General features: G+C 43.7%; 1 protein-coding gene across 1 annotated transcript in view; it reads left to right on the top strand.

Annotated features, from left to right (window-relative positions):
- The first annotated feature begins 5,607 nt into the window (after window positions 1-5,607).
- The window catches only part of LOC138283308 (uncharacterized), a 35,140-nt gene continuing 24,161 nt past the window's right edge, over window positions 5,608-16,586 (top strand). The window contains exons 1-5 of the mRNA XM_069221322.1: window positions 5,608-5,990; window positions 9,309-9,360; window positions 9,453-9,551; window positions 9,699-9,827; window positions 9,952-10,944. Of these exons, the coding sequence (XP_069077423.1) occupies window positions 5,931-5,990; window positions 9,309-9,360; window positions 9,453-9,551; window positions 9,699-9,827; window positions 9,952-10,944 (1,333 nt within the window). The 5' untranslated portion in view covers window positions 5,608-5,930. The remainder of the gene's footprint in view (window positions 5,991-9,308; window positions 9,361-9,452; window positions 9,552-9,698; window positions 9,828-9,951; window positions 10,945-16,586) is intronic.

Raw genomic sequence — 16,586 nt, 5'->3', positions numbered from 1 at the left:
TCAAGATCCAGGTTTACCCCGGTCAAAGGATTTTCATCTCGAAAAAACGACTAAGTCCGAAGGTAAAAGTCTCCACCGAGGAAACCCACATCGCGTATCCGGACAAGGGCTCCAGGAGGTCGGATTCAACTGGCAGGTTCGTCCCGGTGAAGAAAAACTTCAAAATAAAGACTAAGTCAGAAGGTAACTTTTTAACCGAGGCCTCCCGCGACCTGTAGCCGAGCAGGGCTCCATCGCGGTCGGCCTGAAAGTTTGACTTTGCCCCGGTCGAGGTGCAACCAGATGACCCGATTGGCGCTTTTTGTTTCTAAGCGCTAGAAAAGTAATAATTCTTTAAAAATTCATATCTCCGGTTCCCCTGAACCGATTTTAATCGTTTTTGTGTCATTTTAAAGATAAAAATATAAACTATTTTTATAAATTGGTTTTGGATTTTTAAACTGTTTCCTGTGTTTTATTTAATTACTGTTTTGTGATATTTGAATGCTTTACACTTTGTCTCCTAAGTTAAGCCTTGACGCTCGTTGCCAAGCTACCAAGGGTTGAGCTGGGATTAATTTACTGAGACCTAACTGTACCTATGTGGAGGTTAGTGGCTTGTTGCTAGGTGTAGGTACCTACCTGCCCTACCAATAACCCATTTTCCAACACACATTGTCTATGACTCCTGAGGGCAAGTCATCAGGTACAAAGAATCACTAAACATGACTGTTGAATGGCAGCGGTTGTCTCTGCTCTGCCACTTGCAGCACTAAGCAGCAGCAGGAGCAGTTTCTGCTACTATGAAGGGCCACCAAAGTTGAATTTTTTATTTTTCATTTGAAAGCTTCTCCCATTGCAAAGCTTACAAAAACAAAACTTACCTCTGGCATTAATAATAAAATCTCAATAAATAGCCTGATTGGCGAAAGTATAGCTTTGTCACATTTGTACAGCTATATTACAAGTGCATTATATCCTATGACACTTGTATTAGGCAGATGAGATATGTGTCATGTTTGTGGTGGAGTGACGCATCTGCAAAACTCTAAATTAGGGGCGGGCGGAACTTATTGAAGTTAACTCTGTGGAATTCTATGGAGTTACAGATAAACTCCACCAGATTCCATTGAGTTCCACCAGCGGGTGGAAATAGGCACATCATGCTGATTGCACTGTGATTTAGCACTGGAAGTGCTATCGATGTTGAATAAATCAGCACAAATGGCACCACATGGTGCACCAGCGAGTGCAGCTACTTGAGTTGATTTTGCTTCAGCTCAAGTAGATTTTCTACTATAGGGGCAGCCTTCTGATTGTAAATGTTTGAGACCGCCTGGGATGGAAAAATCCTCCTGGATATCCTCATAGCGACTGTAAATCGCTCAAGGGGATACCAAATCTTGCTTGCACTCACCAACTCACTGTTCTGGAGCCACGCATCAAAAACATTTCCACCACATAATGACTCACAGATTTGGCTGGAAATCCTCATTATAGGAGTAAGGTGGAGTCACCACAATTCTGCCAATTCCATGAGCGGAACGGAATATTCCACCCATCTATATTCTAAATCAGACCCAAAGATCTGAGTAAACTAGAAACAGATAACGTGGAAATGGCTCACTGTCTGTTATTAGAAAGATGGTATCCACAGTGCATGAGATAAAGCATATCAGACAGGAGAAAAAATCCACAAAAACATTTCTAAGTATGTACTCACAAAAGCTATTCAGAAACCTCTGACAGAAGATCTTCACCTAGGTTTGTGGAGAAATCTGCAGGGGAGTTCTACATTTATATGTAAATAATAGGAGGGGGGGTGGGGAGAGGTGGGAAATGGAGTATATCTTCTACTAAGTGGTTAGAGCTACAGGAAAGTGTGGGAGGGGGTTAGTGAGGTGCATACAAAGGCTGGAATAGACCCACAAATGAGTAACCATTTGCTATGCACACAAGTTAGACCTACATGCACTCCAATAGCACTATTGACAAAACAGGCTCAAATCTACTCCAACCAAGCACTGGAATAAGTCAAGCACCACACATGGTCAATCACTGATGCTGTAATGCACTGTCATAGAAGTCGACGGAGACAGAGAAAAACAGTAACATAGTAACACCACTTACAGGAAAATAGGAACACTTTCAAAAAAATGTAAATCAAAAATTTATTTTTGAACATGCTTTAGTATGAAAATTAAAAAATAACATTGACTGTAGTCCGACCATGCCTTCTCTATGGGTTGTAAAGGTAAAGGCTTACTCCAAATAATGATCAGACACATATTCTGTAATTTTCAAATTTTCACCTGTTCAGAATACTTAAGTTAGGTAATACACATATGTGCTAGGCAGAAGGAGTTGGAGTCTCAATTCAGACAAAAGAGAGGAAAAGGAAAAAGAGGACACAAAACTAAACCACATCAGGTAATAAATCAAGGTGAATCCATCAGATGTTCCGGAAAGGCAGTGCTGAGTAAATAAGAGCAGGATGTGTAAAAGCAATAAAGTACCTTTCCATATATCCTGTCCACTAAAGATCCTCTAGGGTACTAAGCAGTTAATAGAGATAAAATAAATCTGCTGAAAAAGCTACTGCCAGGCACATCCAAATTGCAAAGCATGCAAGCAGACCCCAGCATTAATGGAAATGACAAATGTTTCTAAGGAGCTAGAATTAGGAAGGACTGCACTATACTTCACGGAAGCTCGTCAACCCGCAATCCTCATGGGGCCCACCATGATAACTTAGATACTTTACTGAATTTTCTACATTCCTACTTTGCAAAAGAAAAGTCGGCTGTTGTGAGCATCCATCCAGTTAAGACCTTTTTCACTCCAATGCTGTGTATTGCCTGGAAGTGGAACCAGGTTCAATACCTCTGCTGTGTTTGATTTTTCTTTCTTTTCTAGCAGAGATGCAGTAATCTGACAGCCTCATCAGCTCCCAAAACTGTGTTGGTTCCTAAATAAATGAGTGAAATCATTCCATGAAAAGTTTTAACTTGTTCTCTTAACTTTTGAAGTTCTCTCCTGTTAAATCAAATGCTCAGATATTGTAATGGTGCCTGCCCAAATTGTTGTAATTTTCCTCTCCTGCATTGCTTTCAAAATTCTTCCCTTTTTGTTCCCTTTCATATCAGCTTAAATTATCAGTCAAGAGACTAAGAATTCGTATGTCCACAGGACTAAACCTGCCTCACTTATCTTTGTTTTTAGAACATTGCCTGACAAGCTATCATGACCCAGCCACAGGAATTTATAACAAATCAAGAAGGTTAAGTTGATTACTTCATTGGCTAACGGATCAATAATTTTTCGAGGTCTCAAGTCCAATTTATTGGACAACTTACCAATTAAAGCATTTAAATATATCTTCAAGATCCTGAGAAACATTAGTCATGTGGAAATTCGACAGAGTTTGGCCTTTTAAGCCAAACTTTATTGAGACAGTCTGCCTTTTTAAAATGTTTACATCCCCTGTTTACATCTGGACCTGGCTCTTTAGCCAATTTGTGTTAGCAATTAACAATTTTACAAGTGTTTGGAGATCCTGTTTATCAGAGTGTCCTCGTACCTTTAACCTTCAGCCTTCTGGGCTTTTGGAAGTAAACAAAGTCACTATTAAGATCGCTTTAAATCGTTCAACAAATTATTTGAGTTTTGTAATGGATAAAGAGGACTGAATGGAAAATAAACATGCTTGGACTGCTATTAATTTGTTTGAAAAACTTGAGGTCCAACAGTATCTACGTGCACATCTCCAACTGAGCACAAGGGATTTTTTCTTAAGTTAAGAATTGGCATGTATTCAACAAAGGATGGGACTCCAAGGTGGGTGCAAAAATGGCCAACAAACCATTGCAGACTTTGTGGTTTTTCAAATTAATCTTTATTGCATAAAGTGTGCCTCTGTCCTTGCTTACTCCAAGCATGACACACTTTGTTGAAACCTCTGTTTATTGAATGTGATGTGAGAACATGGTCTCAAGCTGAAATACTCACTTTATATGGTATATCAATCCCTCAGATTAGTGGATTTACTAAATTCTTGCTTTTTGTGGACGATATGTTGAATTCAATCTCAAAAGCCTTATAGATGATCACGGAGTAAAGGTGCCACTCCTAATGCAATAATGTATAATAGTTTTACTTGGAGCAAACCATGGAAAAATTTAGGAATTGTTGAGTCGTGAATAAACTTGTAGCTCGAAAACAATACAAAATAATGGTTGCATCAGTAATCTGTAAGAAACTGCCATAGTACAAGCACAGCTGATGAAAGTAACAAAGAATGGTTGCATTCTGTAACAAACTGCACTGGTTAAAACAAACAAGTAAATCTGATCTTTTTAAAATCATTTTAGTATGTTTTTTAATTAGAAAAATACTTTAGCATTATCTTTGCACCAATTCTCTACAAGGAAGGAAAACAATTTAGTATGACTCGTAACTCTTGAAGAAGGTTAGTATTTCTCACATCAACCTTCGCACAATGATAAATAACAGTAGTAGGAAGGGATACCTTTAATCACCATATTAAAAGTGACAGTTGTCCCGCCCCGGAAATGACGTCATATCCGGTGGCTGGGACTTCCGGTGTCCCAGAAAGCCCTCCCCGGAAGTGACGTGCATGGGGGTGTCACGTGGTTTGTGAACACGTGGTGTCACGTGTTAGCCCTGTGTCTGGGTCCTAGCCCCTGGGTTTTGGCCTATGAGTTGTGTAAAAAAAGTATGACTTAGTGCTGTGCAAGTGGTTTCAGAGCCTGAGAGGGACAGGTCTGGACATGTCAGACATTCATGCCCAAGTGCCAGTTAGGGGGCCTCTGCACAGGGCTGCAAAGTGGGCGGTCTGGTCAAACCTCCACACTGTTGGCTAATCCAAAAAATAAATAAAGTGGGAATGGTCAAATGTTGCTTATGTTAGAGCCAGCCTATCAATGTAGAGAGGTAAATCTAAAACAGAGGTGGGCCTGCATTCTTTCATGGGTTCCCAGATGGTTTAAATTAGAAAACTGACCCTGTAATTAAAAGTTTGAAACACCCCAGAGGTTGTTGTGGCATGGCTAATCTAAAACAGAGACATGTCTGCATTCTTTCAGGGGTTCCCAGAACTGGCCCAGTAATTAAAAGTTTGAAACACCACAGAGGTTGAGGGGCATGGCTGATCTAAAACAGAGATGGGCCTACATTCTTTCCAGGGGTGACAGAGGTGGGGTTAAATTAGAAACTGACACGGTAATTAAAAGTTTGAAACACAACAGAGGTTGAGGGGCATGGCTGATTTAAAACAGAGATGGGCCTACATTCTTTCAGGGGTTCCCAGAACTGACACGGTAATTAAAAGTTTGAAACACAACAGAGGTTGAGGGGCATGGCTGATTTAAAACAGAGATGGGCCTACATTCTTTCAGGGGTTCCCAGAACTGACCCTGTAATTAAAAGTTTGAAACACAACAGAGGTTGTTGTGGCATGGCTAATCTAAAACAGAGATGGGCCTACATTCTTTCAGGGGTTCCCAGAACTGACCCTGTAATTAAAAGTTTGAAACACAACAGAGGTTGTTGTGGCATGGCTAATCTAAAACAGAGATGGGCCTACATTCTTTCAGGGGTTCCCAGAACTGACCCTGTAATTAAAAGTTTGAAACACAACAGAGGTTGTTGTGGCATGGCTAATCTAAAACAGAGATGGGCTTACATTCTTTCCAGGGGTGACAGAGGTGGGGTTAAATTAGAAAACAGACACAGTAATTAAAAGTTGAAACACAACAAAGGCCAAATATTGCTAACCTATAACAGATGCCTATTTCCAGGTCCCACCAATCACAGAGCCCAGGCATAATTACCACTGTGATCCTAGTATAAGAACCCCCCAACTTCACAGGCCTCTTTTTTTCTGAACTACATACTGACATTTGTGGCAAGCAGGGACGCATCAGGACATAATGGCTGGAAACATGAAGGGCAGAGCTCAGACTGGTGATGCTGAACATCTTCTACTTAAGGTCTGTAACAGTGTGATGTGTGTATGTGTTTTACTAAAGTTTAACAATGACATTAGCACCAATCTGTTTAACTATACATAGATATGTAAAATGCCTGCTTTTAAAAAATAAATAAAAAATAAAAAATGTAAAAGCTGCTATTAGTGTATTTTTGAGATACTGTAATTACTTTGTGGGGTGATTTTGTTTAAATGGTCCTAGTAGGGTCTTGTGCTATGTATTTGTCTGTATTTTTATGGGGGTGCAATTATTTTGGGGATTGTATTGGTACTGCTTAACTTGTACCTGCTGGTTCTGGACCTGTGTATGGACATGTATTTTTGAAAATCTGCACTCATTTTGTGGGATGGTGTTCTTTTAATGTGTACTTGCTGATTCTGGGGCTGTGTATCTGTCGGTATTTTTTAAAGTCTGCACTTGTTTTGTGGGGCTAGGGGTTGTTTAATTGGTACTTGTGGGTTAATGTGCAATGTATAGGCATGTATTTCAGGGCGAGTGCACTTACGATGTGGGGTGTATTTGGACTGCTTAATATGTACATATTGGTTCTGGGACTATGTAGGGGCCTGTATTTTTGTGGGGTTGCACTTATTTTGATGGCAGTTTGGTGGGCTTATTGTGTACGTCATGGTTCAGGGGGTTGTGTAGCTAATGGTATTAGTGGTGGGGCTGTATTTAATTTGTACAGGAAATGTTATGGGGCTCTTTATGTATTTTTTTATGTGTATTTTATGGTATGGGCCAGTATTATATGACCGCAATAGTGTGTTTAAGTGGTGAGCTTTTGGGGGTGGCCTAGTTGTTAATTTTAGAGCTCAGCGCAATGAGTTCCGGGGTGCAGAGCTCTAAAATTAATAACTACGCTCCAAGGGGTCAACCATAGCTCTGGGGTGCCCAGGTTATGAACTTTTGCGGCGTGGCTCTCAAGAGACCGCGTGGCCTTTTGAGAGCCGCGCCAAAATGTTCATAGCAAGGGCCCCCCCAGAGCCGGCCTGAGCTCTGGGGCCCTTGTGATTAACTTAGCAAAACTGATCTCAGAGGCCACTAGGTCTCTGAAAGCTGTTTTGTTAAGTTAATCACTAGGTTCCCAGAGCCATACTGCGCTCTGGGGCTCGAGTAATTAACACAGCAAAACTGCTCCCAGAGACCTGCAGGTCTCTGCAGGTCTCTGAAAGCAGCTTTGCTAGGTTAATAACTCGTGGTCCCCAGAGCCGGTCTGTGCTCTGGGGACCGGTGTTATTAACCTAGCACAACTGCTTTCAGAGACCTGCTGGTCTCTGAAAGCAGCTGTGCTAGGCTAATAACGTAGGTCCCCAAACCCGTCCTGGGCTCTGGGGACCGTTGTTATTAACTTAGCAAAACTGGTCCCGGAGACCTGCAGGTCTCTGAGAGCCGCTTTGTTAAGTTAATAACGCGGGTCCCCAAAGCCGTCCTGGGCTCTGGGGACCCGCGTTATTAACTTAACAAAACGGCTCCCAGAGACCTGCAGGTCTCTGAGAGCCGCTTTGTTAAGTTAATAACGCGGGTCCCCAAAGCCGTCCTGGGCTCTGGGGACCCGCGTTATTAACTTAACAAAACGGCTCCCAGAGACCTGCAGGTCTCTGAGAGCCGCTTTGTTAAGTTAATAACGCGGGTCCCCAAAGCCGTCCTGGGCTCTGGGGACCCGCGTTATTAACTTAACAAAGCGGCTCCCAGAGACCTGCAGGTCTCTGAGAGCCGCTTTGTTAAGTTAATAACGCGGGTCCCCAAAGCCGTCCTGGGCTCTGGGGACCCGCGTTATTAACTTAACAAAACGGCTCCCAGAGACCTGCAGGTCTCTGAAAGCCGCTTTGTTAAGTTAATAGCGCGTGTCTCCAGAGGCTGTAAAAGCCCGGAGACAGCGTTATCAAGTTAGGAGATCTCTTCTCGGAGGTCGCGATGCCTCCGTGAAGAGATCTCCTAACTTGATAACGAGGTCTCCGAGCGTTTACAGCCTCGGAGACCTCTGCCGGCAGTTTTTTTTTAAAAAATGGGCTTATTAACAACGCGGCTCTCAGAAGCCGCTGGGGAACACCCCAGCGGCTTCTGAGAGCCGCGTTGAAAGTTTAATTAGAGAGAATGCCGTGCGTGTTTCAGCGCGGTATTCTCTCTAATTAAACCATCCGATCGGATCCCCAAGACCTCGTGGGGTTCCCAAGGTCTCGGGGATCCGATCGCTTGCCGCCAGAGTGCGGCATTTGCTTGTTTAAAAAAAAAAAATATATAGTAATGGCGCGAGGCCCGGGTCTGTGGGGTCCTGACCTCGCGCGCTAGGGCCCTAGGGCCCATACAAATATAAAAAAAAAGAAATAAAAATGAATAGCGTTTTGGGGGCCTTGGGATTGGGGCCCCCAAGGCCCCATAGGGCAGCATTTAAAAAAAAAAAATACAAATACAAATATGAGGTCCCTGAGCACAGGGCTCAGAGACCCCCAGGCCATCATGTGACAGCCTTTAAAAAAAAAAAATATATATATACATATATATATTTATTTATTTATATATATATATATATATATATCTGTGTGTGTTTGTGTGGCAAGTGTGGACAGGGGTTTAGGGGCCTACAAGGTCGTTTTTTTAAAAGCATATAAATAAAAAAAAATATTGAAATAAATTAAAATAATAATGATTAAAAAATAACTATCCCTGCTAAAAGCTTTTCAGACCCCTCAAGTACCACAGCCCACTCACCTTAGTTCAGGATGGCTTTGGATCTGATTTTGTTGCCTTGAAAAAAAACCAGGACCTCACACATGTTGCATCCACATCCGGCCATTTTCTTTTTCTTTTAAAACAAAGACTGTGTGGTGTTGGAATTGGCTCAGCTAGGAGTTTAGACTGAGCTCCGCCCCCACACATGGTTCACAGCCTTGTTCAGCTAAGGTGAAAACCAGGCCTGGATCCTAGGATCCACTTTCCAGTCTATGTCTTATAGAGACAGTCCTAGAGGTAGTATTATGCAAGAGCGCCACCATGTGGAATTTGTTTATTAAACCGTGTATAGTTTTTGAGAAAAGTTTTACAGTTGTCAATATGTATTTATACTTACAGAACATAGGGATTCAACAATTTGAATCTTGAGAGATACATTTAAAAAAAAAAAAAAAAAAAAAATTTATTTATAATTTTTTTTTTTTTATTTATTATTATTTTTTTTATTTTTTTTAAATTTATTTTTAAATTTTTTTTTTTTTTTTCTTCTTTTTGTCCTACCCTTGTTGTGCTTTTATGAAGGGTTCGGACGTAGAAGATGAATTGTGGTATGTTTAAAGGTAAATCTGTCTCTCTTGTACACAGGACTGTCAAGAGTCTGGGGAACCCCCTGTGCAAATGGAGACCGTGCAGCAAGGTGAGTTACAGGACCTTGGTCGTTCTGAACGACGTTGTCAGGAATGTTATTTTTTTATTTTACTTCTAATGGGCACCCATGTGTTTGCATAGGTTATGATGCAGAACTCAGGTGCGCGATTGCCTCTCTCCAACAAATCCTCCATGTTCAAGAGGGGTCAAGCACCTTGTCACAGGATAACGTTTCTGCAGGTATATATTAGGGGTCTTTTTGTACCCCCATTGAAAACCTAACAGGGTCTAACAATCAGACCTATATTTGGTCATCTCAGTGAGTTCGTATAGTCTATGTATTATATTGTATGTGTAACATTATTTTTTTATGTTTTTTATCCCGAGGGGCTCCTATGGATGAAGCGAGCCGGGATATGGATGGAAAGCTTAAAAAGCAGCCCCGCAAAAGGAAGTCCCCTGGTTCTAAGGACGGCCCGCCCATTAAGAAGGGACCCTCAAGCCGGAAAAACCATGGTGAGTTTAAGAAAATGTAGAGTTTGGTGTATACAGTGCAGCGTGTGTCTAAACGTCTTTCCGACCCATAGGTATAGCCGCTCTAACTAGCCCTAATCTATATTTTGCTATCTTTACGTCCTAGAATCATCACACCAGAGCTCCGGAGACGCCTGCCCTCAGCCTAAGCCGCGGATGTCATCTTTAAAGGTCTACACTGGGACTGTTCAAAACCCCACAAAGTCATCGGTACTCGTGAGCCAACCCGAGCACCGAGACCCGCCCTGCAACATCTCCACATCCGTCGCTCCTGGACCAGGTACAACTCATAACGACACCACATCATCCATCATAAAGGGAATACCTAGTACAGCGGGCACTTCTGCAACAACTATCCAGGGTTTGGGGTGTGACCATCCGGACATTATCGTTCTTACAACGCCAAGCGCCCAACTGATTGCACCTTGTGAAGCCTCTGGAGGGTCCCCAAAACAGTGCAGCAACCCTAAAATAAATCGGCTGTCCTTAAAGAATCGTAGGAAGAAGTTCCAGAACCCTGAGCAACAATCTGGGCCTCTAGACCTGTCTTTTAAAAATTTTGTTGAGGTACAACCGGCTCCCCCTAGGGTCCAGAGTTCTAATACCGGCGTGTCTGGCCTCGACCTAACCTCTCCAGGGTGTACAACTATCCCCGCTGTGTTATGTGACCCCTCCATGGAAAATGATCACCCTGCAGAGGATCCCTACTCCCACTGTATAGAGCTTCTTAAGGCTCTAGCTGGTACTACCCAAAGTTCTGAAGCCCCGGCATCCCCATGTCTGATGTCCCCCGATACACCCCCGGGGGCATACGACCCCACCAGTCCTGCGCCAAGTGCCCGTGCGCAATGGTCTTCACCATCATCATCAATATACCCCGACAGCAGTATAGGGTGTAGCGGAACGCAAAATCAGAGTTTTGGAACACCCTCGAGCGATGATCAGGGCTCTCAAACTCCTGGATGTTCACACTGGAATCCTGTTTTTACGTCCCGCTCTGATCCCTCAGCCGTGATTGGGGGTGATAACAACGGCCGCTGTCCTATAACTGGGGATGCTCAGGGAGTTGGCAATCACCCCTCTAGTGTCACAAGTACTGGCCTTGAAACAAACCTTTCAAGCCGGGCTAGAGTTCTAGACAGCTACGTTAAAGAAATCCATCATTCGTTCAGACAGTTAAAATGCCAACTCCGTCTAAAAACTTTAAAACTATGTAAGAACGACGGTAATAGAGGGGCATCCAGAGCTAGCATAAAGGCTTTAAAACAGCTGATGGCTCGGTGTAGAAACACAATGGCCCAAACTTGCGCTTCAACAATTGTGGCCATGGGTAACATCCCATCATGACTAGGTGAGCGTACATACCCGGGGAATGTTAGAACTACATTTACCAGTACAGGGGGCCATAGGTCTAAATATGAAAAGAAGCCCCAGCACCTGCTTAGTAGAGCTCTAAGAGTTTTACGAGCACTCAATAGTCAGAGGTCATGTCAACCCCCAAGCCCTGCACCCATAAGACCTCAAAATATAGAGTTAGGAGGTGCTGCTGGTCTTTACAGGCCGTCTGGGGGTGGCGGTCCGAGCCGTCTCAGCCTTAAGCAGTCTGGAGGAGCCCCGTCCGAAGTCGGTGTAGTGTCAGTGTCACCATTTGTAAACAAGCCAGACATTGTTCAGATCGGCGGGGGTCGTTTACCAAAAACCAGATGGGCCCATAAGAAGCCAGAGTGGCTTGGTAGCTCTAGAAAACGCAAGCTGGTAATAAAAAAGTTAAAGAAAGCCAGACTCTGCGTTACCAGAAGGTCTAAAAACACACCTACATCTAACCACACCCCTGGGAGCTCTCCAACAACCAGTAATTCTCAAACTGAGGCTTCAGAACCAGTTTTTATGGAAAGTGTGAGACGGTATAGTCGTGTTGTAGAGCGGTTTAACGCTACAGAACACTATGAGGAGTTTAGGTTCGTTAACCTAGATCGCCTACACTCCTCAGATCATGGCATCATAGCTATACATCAGGCTGTGCAAACGCTGATCGAACGATTGTTACACGATGTGGGTCCTAATGATTTCTTTCAGATGCGTTTTCAGGGACAGGGTCTCAATAGTCCCCTGTTCACCAGACGGTCATCTCGGGATGTGTTTGACGCTGTAACGTTTTTAGAAAACCTATCTAAACTTTTACAGAGCAAGGCTGAATTACTGGCGTACGGGTCCTTTAGAATCATCTCCCTCGTTGTTAGGGGGCACGAGGGGGGTGCTTCCAGAGCCTTAAAGAGCGTTATGTACAGTAAAATCATTGACAAGAAATCACGATGGCTGCTCGATTTTAATACCGGAGCTACCAACATGTGTCTGGCCGCAAGCATTGCAGGCTTATTGATGGACCGCTCTACCCCAGACGCCGTCATTATGGCGATGGCTGTAGCAGCACATGAGGCGCTTCAGATACCGACTGACAAAATGGTCGGTTTTGGGGATCTGGGACTTTTTGAGAATCACTTCGCCGTGACGGTTAAAGTTCTATACCATGCAGGTTCTTGGAAGTACTTCACTACCAATGAAGGTGTGAAAAACAAGACCGTGTATGTGCTACACCATGAAAACCACTTTTACGGTGTCTTGAACCTGAAGGGTTTTCTAGGCGCCAAGTATGTGTGTGAGCATTGCGATCACATATACAACAACCGGACCAAACACCAGTGTGAATTACACTGTAAAATGTGTCAGAGGGACGGTTGTGTCAATGACAATGCTCTGAAAGTGAACTGTCCAACGTGCAAGCTGTTTTGTCGGTCGCAAGACTGCTTAAACACGCACATAGGCCTCGCCCAATGTGTTCTTAAAGCCGACTGTGGGACTTGCGGCCGTTATAAACCTGTCGATCACAAATGTGAAGGTATGCAGTGCCCTAGGTGTACAGCTCCTTTTATAGCCGGAACAACCCATGAGTGTTACATGCTCAGAAGTCACTACCAGAAAAAAACAGAAGACTATATCGTATTTGACATAGAGTGTACGCAAGAGACGGGGGTGCACCAACCAAACTATATTTACGCCCACCATCTAACCGGTGATGGGAGCTGGGAGTTTGAAGGTCGGGCTTGCGTGAATGATTTCCTCCTCACATTTATGCAACCCCGATACCAGGATTATACATTTCTGGCTCACAACTCCAAAGCATATGATTCTTTTTTCATTATCAGGGACCTGATACATGAAAAGCTTCCCGTTAGTCTCATAACCCAAGGTTCCAAACTAATGCTGCTTAAGGTTGTGCCTTTTGACATTAGGTTCATAGACACCTTGAATTTTCTGCCCATGAAGTTGAGCAAACTGCCAAAAGCCTTTGGGTTTGAAGGCTGTAAAGGTTATTTCCCACACTTTTTTAACACATGGGCTAATCAGAATTACTTCGGGCCTATGCCTCCGCCCGACAGTTATGGTTGCGATTATATGATGCCCTCTGAAAAAGAGAGTTTTCTACAGTGGTACGATGAAAACCGTGAAAAACGGTTTCATTTCCAAACTGAATTGAGAGCATACTGTCAGGCGGACGTTATGATATTGCGAAAAGCATGCAACCTATTCAGAGATGTTGTGGTGGCTATGACGAAGCGGGTCGTGTTTATTGAAACAGATCCGTGCGAGCGTGAAAAAAAAATAACTGTATACCTGGACCCATTTCAAAACATTACTCTGGCTTCAATGTGCATGTCTATTTATAAACACATGTTTTTAAGGTCTGAAACTATCGCCTTAATACCACCTGACCTCTATAACGGCAAGCAGAAACGTTACTCCACACCTTCTATTCAGTGGCTCATGTACGTCTCTGTGAATGAGAGCATCTTCATTCAGCACGCTTTGCAGGGCGGCGAATACCGTCTAGGCCGCTACTATCTAGACGGGTATGCATTAATTAACGGTGTTCCAACGGCCTTTGAGTTCAACGGGTGTTTTTACCATGGTTGCCCTCAGTGTTACAAACCCCATGAATTTAATAGACTGCAGGGCACCACGTTTGAACATCTGTACCGCCGGACTCTGGCAAAGGCGCAGTATATTGAGAGTTGTGGGTTTGTTCTGAGAACTCTCTGGGAACATGATTGGGTAACTGAGCTATCGAAAGATGGCGCACTGAGCACTTTTATTAAGAGCCAGCAGCTACCTTCACCGCTGGAGCCCCGTGACGCCTTATTCGGCGGCCGTACAAACGCCATTCAATTGTACCGTGTAGCTGGCCCTGGTGAGAAAATGCATTACTACGACTTCACTAGTCTGTATCCATTTGTGAACAAGGTGAAGTTGTACCCTGTGGGCCACCCTACAATTGTATACAGGAACTTTAAACCTCTCAAAGAGTACTTTGGAATCATTAAGTGTCAGATTCACCCTCCGCGGAAACTTTACTTTCCGGTGCTCCCTTATAGAGTCGACGGTAAGCTAATGTTCCCCCTATGCCGTACCTGCGCTGAAAGTAAACAGCTTAGCGAATGTCGGCATAGTGATGAGCAGAGGCTGCTGGAAGGGACGTGGTGTACCATTGAGGTGCAGACGGCCCTAGAGAAAGGGTATCGGCTTGGTAAAATCCTGGAAGTCTGGCACTTTCCAAATACAACAACACAGCTCTTTTCTGAGTACATAAACTTGTTTCTTAGAGACAAGCAGGAGGCCTCGGGGTATCCAGAATGGTGTGTCGATGAGCCCTCAAAGAAAAAGTATATCGCTGATTACAAAGCGCGCGAGGGTATTAAACTGAGACCTGCGTTCATTAAGGTTAACCCCGCCCGCCGGCAGTTAGCTAAGCTCTGTCTCAACTCCTTGTGGGGAAAGTTCGCACAGCGGACCAATTTGTCAAACACATCCATCGTCACAGATCCGGATGAGCTTTTTAAGTACATATTCACACCTGTTTATGACGTATCCAGTTGTGAATTTATTGACGACGAGACGGCCGTTCTATGCTGGAAATACGCCAAAGAGTACCCCACAACGTGTAACAATATAAACATCTTTATAGCATGCTTCACAACCGCTCACGCCAGGTTAGAGCTTTACAGGTTGTTGGACCAGCTTCAGGAACGGTGTTTGTACCATGACACAGACTCTGTTATCTTTGTGAGTAAAGAGGGTGATGAAGATCCTCCGCTGGGTGATTATCTAGGGGATTTGACCAGCGAGCTCGAAAAGGGGGAGTATATACAGGAATTTACCTCATCAGGCCCTAAGACGTACAGTTATAAGACCTCAAGCAACAAGGTTTGCATGAAAGTCAAAGGTATCACTTTAAACGTCAACAATACGATTAAAATAAACTTTGACAGTCTGAAGGGCCTGGTGCACGAATACTCTGCATTGAGCGATCACAAAAATAGCAAAGCCATTGTTGTAAACCATCCGAGCATAGTCAGGTCCAAGAAAAAATGGGAAATTACAACACAGCCTATGTTTAAAACCTTAAGAGTAGTGTTTGACAAACGGGTCCTCACAACGGACTACAAAACACTGCCTTACGGTTACTAAAAGCCATTAGAGGTTTGAACATCGCCCAGATATGGACACCAGACTGCAGCACCCATTCTCCTGCGTTTTAGCGGGGCCCTCCAATAGCGGTAAAAGTTTTTTTATAAAGAAACTGTTAGAAAACGCTCCCGGTGTTTTATCTCAGACCCCTAACAACATCGTGTGGCTTTATTCATGCTGGCAGGATCTTTACACTGAGCTCACCCTAAAATTTCCCCACATTCGATTTATAGAGGGTATCCCCGATAATCTCAACGACGATGACTTGCTACCAAAACACCTTGTAAACATGGTCGTGGTGGATGACCTCATGCGTGAAGGAGGGGACCACCCCGAGCTTGAGCGGGCTTTTACGCAATATTCACACCACCGCAATCTGAGCATATGCTATATAGTGCAGAACCTGTTTTACAAGGGCAAGAGCAGCCGGTCCATAACTCTCAACGCCTCATACCTGGTCTTATTTAAAAACCCTAGAGACAAACTTCAAATCTCAATTATAGCTAAACAAATGTACCCCGGCAACACCCAGTTTTTCATGGATGCCTTTAACGATGCTACAGCAAAACCCCACGGCTACTTACTGGTGGATTTGAAACCCAACACTTTTGAAGACTACAGACTACGATCCGGCATAATACCCCCGGACTTACCAGTCGCCTACACGCCTAAAACAGTGTCCAAAAACTATAAAAAGAACAAGTAAAAAGCTGCTTATAACATTTACACTCTAAACCTTGTAATATAAGGTCCCCACAATGTCGGCTCGGTTACGACGTAATTTAGGACTTCTAAAAATGTTGATCACGGCCAGCCCCGCGAGAAGAAAAGCCATCCTCTGCGCTGCCACGGATGATTTAGTGGCCGCCATTTCAGAAATAGCCCTAAACACCCTAAAAGGTAATGTCCCTATATCAACGCGCCAGTTCCGGGTTCTGAAGAAGAAACGCCACATTATTAAGAAGCTCAGCAATAAGAGGGCTTCACTCCTTTCCAAAAGAAAACTGTTCAAACAGTCAAGAGGCTTTATAGGGTCGTTGTTAGGTATAGCTATACCCCTAATCACAGGGCTACTGTCGAGATCCTGATGGAGCACGCCCACAAAATGTACCTCGTGCCCCGGCAACAGGTGGATCATCTGTCCCCTTCTAACACGGACGTCTGGGACATACGCAAAAACGAAACACATCGTCTCGATGCGGAAATCAAAGCCATTTT

The sequence above is a fragment of the Pleurodeles waltl genome, chromosome 3_1, assembly GCF_031143425.1.
Source record: "Pleurodeles waltl isolate 20211129_DDA chromosome 3_1, aPleWal1.hap1.20221129, whole genome shotgun sequence".
In the NCBI taxonomy this organism is placed as follows: Eukaryota; Metazoa; Chordata; class Amphibia; order Caudata; family Salamandridae; genus Pleurodeles; species Pleurodeles waltl.
Note: the sequence above shows the minus strand (reverse complement) of the source record. Positions and strands in the feature narration are given on the sequence as shown.